The sequence below is a fragment of the Myotis myotis genome, unplaced genomic scaffold, assembly GCF_014108235.1.
Source record: "Myotis myotis isolate mMyoMyo1 unplaced genomic scaffold, mMyoMyo1.p scaffold_m19_p_3, whole genome shotgun sequence".
Taxonomy (NCBI): domain Eukaryota; kingdom Metazoa; phylum Chordata; class Mammalia; order Chiroptera; family Vespertilionidae; genus Myotis; species Myotis myotis.
This window is the reverse complement of record NW_023416335.1, coordinates 18,011,249-18,018,388: the sequence shown is the minus strand read 5'-3', so window position 1 is coordinate 18,018,388 and position 7,140 is coordinate 18,011,249. Positions and strand designations below refer to the sequence as shown.

The following is a 7,140-nucleotide window of genomic DNA, read 5'->3' as shown; positions in this document are numbered from 1 at the left end:
AATTGAGTAAGTTAACCTGCCAAAGTGAGACTGCAGGAGGAGCTTATGGGGAGGCCTATGGCTGTTGCTCCCCTGTAGCTTCTACCTCTGTGGGCCCACAACCCACAGAGAAAGGGATTCTAGGCAAAGTAATTTCTAGCTCAATCAAGTTGACAATATAACAGTTCAGTACAACTTACAACAGACTGAAATTTACATTCTATTTGGAAGATTGCATATGTTTAATGTCTCTCTCTCTCTCTCTTCCACTTGATAAAAAGACAAGGATTATTTATTCATTATTTCAACAAATATTTATTGAATACCTACTGTGAGTCAAGCATTTTTCTAGGCACTGAGTATGCAGCAACAAAGAAAACATAAATTTTTCCACTCTCACTGTAGTAGGTGGAATTGGGCAATAAACAAAATAATTTAATATGTATATCATATATACATATATAATATTTTTAAATATATTTTTATTGATTTCAGAGAGGAAGGGATATGGACAGAGAGATACAAACATCAATAATGAGAGAGAATTATTGACTGACTGCCTCCTGCACACCCCACACTGGGGATTGAGCCAGCAACCCGGGCATATGCCTTGACCAGGAATCAAACCACGACCTTCTGGTTCACAGGTTGATGCTCAACCACTGAGCCATGCTGGCTGGGCCATATGTAACATGTTTAATGTGATAAAGAACAAGAAGAATAAAGCAGCAATAGAGAATGAGTAATATTGGTGTGGAAGTTGAAAGTTGGGCCACCCAGACTCATTTAATTACCCCAAATATCTCCTAATTGTGCAATATTTAAGCCTCATTTTCTGCCGATCCAGGAGATTCTGCAAGCTAATATATTGATTAAATCACATTGTGCTTAAACTAGCTAGGATGGATTCTGTTTTCTACACTAAGAAGCCTGATTTATAAAGTAATTTATAACAGAAAAGGTTGCAGGCAACAAGGCCTCAAGGAAATGAAAATCTAGAATCAGTTACCTAAACTGGTAGGGTCCTAAAACTAGTAAATATTTGTTTAGTCTCAGAGGATGAGATATTGACATTCCATGGCACGCAATGACAAAAGCAATTACTTAAACTATTACCTGCATTCTCCTGAATTAAGAGCCTAGTGAAGCCAAGACTTTAAAGGACTGAGAAGTAGCTCCTATAGACCATAATGAATAGCATGGGAAGTACAGGGACTGAGCAGGGAAAATGAATAACAGAAAGGAGGGAAGGAGTAAGGGAAGAAGGGAGGATATGATGCGATCAAAATGTTTAATTCTCAGTTGTTGTTTAAAAAAAAAAAAACACGTAGTTTCTATACCCTAAATGTGTATCATGTCTCCTGGCATCAGCTAAAATCAAACTCACACTCTGATTCAACATGGATATGCCAAACATTTCATGGTTTAAATTCCAGGATCAACATATCTTTTATACGAAAGACTTGGAAAAACTAGAACACTGAGAATGTGAATAAAGATATTTGGCAGGATTTACTAGTAATGACTTCATTTTTTTTTTTACTTGCAAAGGTTGGAGAGTCCTGTTACTAGTAGAAGCAGTGATCTCTGGCTCTCAGATGAGGTTGGTCATGCCTTGCTCAAATACCTTAACAGAACATTGCCTGTGGGAGTTACCTAAAAAATAGGTGACAATCTTTCTTATTCTCTACTCTTATTACACACATGTTTCAGTTGATTGAAATATAGATTCAGTGTGGACTACATGCTATAAATTCCGGGATATGGGAAAAACCAAGATGGCGGCATAGGTAAACACCAGAAATTGCTGCCTCCCACAACAAATTCAAAAATACAACTAAAAGACAAAACAGACATCATCCAGAACCACAGGAAGGCTGGCTGAGTGGAAATTCTACAACTAGAAGGAAAGAGAAAAGCACACTGAGACCCAGAGGAGGTGCGGAAGTAAAGTGCAGAGGTACGGAGGCGCACGGGGCAAAGGCTAGCAACTGAGGACACGGCTGTCTTTTTGAATCGGGAGGGAGTCTCAAGCCCCCGACTGCTCTGAACTCCAGTTCCGGGTGAGTCTCTGGGGACCTAGACTCATACAGGGAGAAACTGGACTGTCTGGCAGCGGGCAGAACTCGGAACTCAAGGGCGGCTTTCTCTCAAAGGTGCTTGCACGGATTACCGATTACCGGGACACTGAGACGTGGGGCCCCTTAGGGCAGGGCTGAGGATCAGCCATAGCTGCTTGCTCCGCCCTGTTGATTCCCTGAGACCCCACCCCACCCAAGCTGCGGCAGAGGCTTTTGCATATGAATGCCCTGGCCCTTTGCAATCTAATAATTACCTAACAAACTGCAGCTGGGCCAGACAAACCCAGAACTTCCAAGAGAAGGCCCAAGGCCCCATAGCAGCTTGCATTGCTTCACAGCTGGGCCTCATCTGGGCACCTCCAAACCCCAAACAAGGAAGGGGAATCTGCAGATCTCTTCATAGCTCCTGCTGGGTAGCCTCAGGAAGAGGCTAAATTAGCACCTCCTTAAATCCAAGAGCCAGTGTACCTAGTGGTCAGAGTGGGACCATCCAGATTACAACCCCTCAGATCCATAAGGGACACACTCAGGGGGCAGACTCAGTGAGCACCAAAGCCCCACTGAAGCAAGTCTTGCCCCAGAAGGGTGTCTTCAGCACAGAAGTTCTCCCACCATAGACACAGCTGATTCTCACTGCCAATTGGCCTGGAGGTCAATTCCTCCCAGTGATACCTAAAACAATCAAGGCTTAACTCCAAGACTGTGCACAAAGCCCAAAAAGAGGTGCACCAAGAGTGTCCACTTCAGGTAATTGGGGAGGGTGAGCCACTGGGCCCCCCCCCCCCCCCCCCCCCCCCCCCCGTACTGCTCGCTGCAAGACCTGCCTCCTGAGCTGCTGGTGGAGATCTTCGCCTGGCTCCCTGGCACTGATCTGCCCAGCCTGGCCCAGGGCTGCACCCGATTCCACCGCATCCTGCACACCGACAGCATCTGGAGACGGCGCTGCCGGGAGGAGTATGGCGTTCGTGAAAACTTGCAGAACCTGGAGACGATAGCTATGTCTTATCGAGAAGTCTATGCGAAGCTGCTCCACCCATACAGACACATTTTGGGATTGTGGCAGCTAGATACTGAGGACTATAGATCACTGCTGAATGTCGTGGTGGACGGCTTAGGCATTACTGGTTGGACGTACGGGCCTTCCGTTAACACCCATGTGGATGGCCCACTGCAATTCGAGCCCTCGTTCAGAATTCGCCTGAGGGAGAGGAAATCAGCCGCGGTGGAGTGCATGGAAGGCCGCCACATCAGGCCCCACAACCGCCACGTGCAGATTCAGAAGGACAGGCTCACCCTCCAGTGCAACAAGACAGACCACCGAAAGGATTTAACAGCGAGACTTAGGGAAGAACGGGCGCTGGTGCTGACGCTGGGGGAGGACAGGTATCAGTATGACTGCCTGGCCTACCGCCGCCTCTACCTCCCGCCGCGCCTCCCGGAAGACCTCATCAGGCCAGGCCTCTTCCAAGGCAACTATGATGCCTTCGGCCTAAAGATTGCCATGCTCAGCTTCCATGGAAAGTATGCCAGGGTCACGAAGATCACGGGAGACTCCATCGGGATGTTAGAGATCCACCTCATGCGCCGCATCCAGCTGCCAGATGGCGAGTTCTTCCGCAACTTCTACGAGCTCTACCGCGTGTTCCAGGAGACTGACGAGCAGATGATCCTGGAGCAGCTGCAGCAGCAAGAAGACGGGACTGAGGACAGCCAGGGCCATGGCTGGCAGAGCCCTGCCCAGCCCAGCGTCGGGGAGTCCGGGGCTGCAGCTTCGGAGGAGCAGCCTGTCCCGTTTGTTCTGCCTGTGGGCACGCGCACAGGAGACCAGAACTACCCCCGAACCTGCAGGATGTGTTTCTATGGCGTGGACACTGTTACTGTTACCTTACATGGCTTCGCCTACCCCGGGAGCTTCCCCGGAGTCTTCATCCTGTTCGATGAGAACCACTTCGGGTTCATCTGGCTGGAGCTGAAATACTTCGTCCTGTTCGGCAGAGTCCAGAACACCTTCCAGAATGTGGAGGCACCATCCCCGCAGGCCTTCCTGGAGATGCTCAAGGACATTCATTCCGGACCCCCTGGGAGGAGCAGCTTGCAGATTTGACCTTCTGGCCAGGTTACCCACCTTTGTTTTTTTTAATCCTCACCCGAGGATATTTTCCCATTGATGTTTAGAAAGAGTGGAAGAGAGAGGGAAAGATAGAAATACCGATGTGGGAGAAACACATCAGTTGGTTGCTTCCTGCCCAAGCCCAGACCAGGGCCAGGCTGGGTAGGAAACAGAAACTGAGGTAGAAATAAACCTTAGACCAGTGGTCTCAACCTTCCTAAAGCTGCGACCATTTACTACAGTTCCTCATGTTGTGGTGACCCCCAATTTCATTGTTACAAATTGAAAATAATGAAAGCATAGTGACTAATCACACAAAAAAAAAGAGGAAAAGCACTCCTGCAATTAATTCATTGATTGAGTTACAAGTGGGACTGCTTTTTTTTTTAATGAAACACTCTTTTTACTTAAGAGTGATTGACAAGCTATTGTTGACTTGCAGATGTTTTCTCTAAATGAATAAAGTGAGCCTCATTTCAAAGAAAACCATTATGTGTTACCAATGATAAAATTCATGCTTTAAATAAAAATTAGATTCTGTAAAAAAAAAAAAAAAATTCCTGGATATGATAGAGGAAGGAGATAGAATGGACTTATCACAGGTGATGTGATGGTTAATTTTGTGTGTCAATTTAACTGGGTCTTGAGGTACCCACATTAAACATGATTTCTGAGTGTGTCTTTGAGGGTGTTTCCATATGAGATTACCATTTGAATCAATGGACTCAGTAAAGTAGATTGTCCTGCCCAATGTGGGTCTCCATTATCCAATCCACCGAGGGTCTGAATAGAATAAAAGGCAGTGGAATGGAGGATTTGTTCCTTTCTGCCTGCCTGTTAGAAATTTAGCTTGCAGATAACAGGTCATGGGACTTCTTGACCTTCCTAATCACATGAGACAATTTCTCATAATAATTCTACATATATATAGACCTAGGTTTGGGGATAAAGTATCCCCAAGGGTTTGACACAAATATTTTTGACAGTGGATAACTGCTAATGAGATCTCTAGGGCCAAAATTAGTAGCCCACACTCCTTAGAGAAACCTGATTGATTTCTATAACTGGAGAAAATCTCTAGAGCAGGCAACTAGAGGCCTGAATTGGGGTCTCATCTAATTCCAGAGCCGATCACTTCAAAGAGGCCCAGGAATAAAGGAAGGACTCTGTACCATTGAGGAAGGCTCATGCCATATTGTGGCATTTATGTTCTGTAAATAATCTGCCTGGTCTTCCTCAAAGAGACCTGCCACCACTTTCTAGAATGACTTGCCCAAGAGTAAAAGAAACATGCGGACCTTTCAGGAATTGTTGGAGTCTGGCTCTGAGCTCCTTTTTATCATCTTAAAATATCCTGAGATCTACCAGAGCTTATGTGGGTTTGATAATAAATGTTGGCCCCAGTCCATTTCATAGTAAGTTCAGTTCATCTGATAATTTACCCTATGGCTATTTCCTCTAAAAAAAACATGTAGTGGAAATAGGTATGCTCAGCAACTGGCAAAGCACCTACATTGATTCCCTGGCCTATGATGTGACTAGTATGTAGGAAGCACTTAAAGGAGGCCCATAGAGCCCCATCTCCCTTTCAAAATAGTAAACCAGAACCAATACCATATCCCTGGGAAGCTTCAGATATTTGTGCCACTATTAGGAACTTAAAAGCTTCAGGGGTGATGATGCTCAGCATTCCCATTTAACTCTCTGTGTGACTTTTGCAAAAGGCAGATGGGACTTGAAGAAGGGCAGTAAATTATCATAAACTTAATTATAAAATTAATCTGCTGTTCCAGATGTGGTCTCTTTACTGGAACAAATCAACATATACTGAAGCACCTGGTATGCAGCATAGATCTGGAAATGCTTTATTTTCTAAAGCATGAAGCAAAAATCACCAAAGTAGTTTACTTTCACTTTTTGGTCAGGAATATAGTTTCACTCTCTTGCTTCAGGACCACATCAACTATCCAAACTTTTGCCATAATTTTGTTCACAGGGACTTTGATTGTCTGACTATTTCATAGACTATCATGCTTGTCCAGTGTATTGATGATATTATCGATACATATAAAAGCCTAACCAACCAGCCGACTGGCTGACTGGCTGGTAGCTATGATGTGCTCTGACCACCAAGGGGCAGATGCTCAATGAAGGAGCAGAAACTACAGGTATGGAAACATGGAACAAACTGACAAATCTCAGAGGGAAAAGGGGAGGGAGGAGGGAGGGAAGAGATTAACCAAAGATCTTATATGCATAATAGAGACCTGGTGCATGGATTGGTGCACCATTGGGGTCCCTCAGCCTGGCCTGGGCCCTCTCACAATCTGGGACCCCTCAGGGGATGTCAGAGAGCAAGTTTCAGCCCGATCCCCATAGGCCAGGTCAAGGGACACCACTGGTGCACAAATCCATGCACTGGGCCTCTAGTCTATATATATAAAAGCCTATGCAACCCTTGTGACAGAACGACCAGTTGTTATGATGCACACTGACCACCAGGGGGAAGACACTCAACTCAGGGGCTGCCCCCAGCCCGCAGGCCCCTGAGGGACCCCCCCCCCAAGTGCACAAATTTTTGTGTACCAGGCCTCTAGTCCTATATAATAAAAGGCTAATATGCAAATAGACCAAATGGCAGAACTACTGAACAACCAGTCACTATGATGAGTGCTGATGACCAGGGGGTGTGTGTGGAACATGGTGGGCATCGGCCGCGATGGGATGGTGGAGCAGGTTAGCGTGGGTGCCAGTTGCTGTCATCAAGGCAAGCCCCTGGTATTACTGAAAATTCTTTGCTCCTGTGTGCTGCAGTCCCGCCCGGCACTTGCACCTGCTGCCAGCACCAGCCCCACTCACACCCGCTGCCGGCACCGGAGCTGCTGCTCACACCCACTGCCAGTGCCCAGTGCCAACCCCAATCGCTCAGCACAGTCAGTGGATGTGAGCAGTGGCTGCTGGCCCCGATCA

General features: G+C 46.3%; 1 protein-coding gene across 1 annotated transcript; it reads left to right on the top strand.

The window, feature by feature from the left end:
• Positions 1-2,859: 2,859 nt before the first annotated feature.
• On the top strand, positions 2,860-4,164 carry LOC118649787 (F-box only protein 31-like; the record flags this gene model as incomplete). Its single annotated transcript, XM_036297155.1, has 1 exon — positions 2,860-4,164. A coding segment is annotated over one exon (1,305 nt), but the record flags the coding sequence as incomplete, so codon positions are not given.
• Between the last annotated feature and the right edge of the window lie 2,976 nt (positions 4,165-7,140).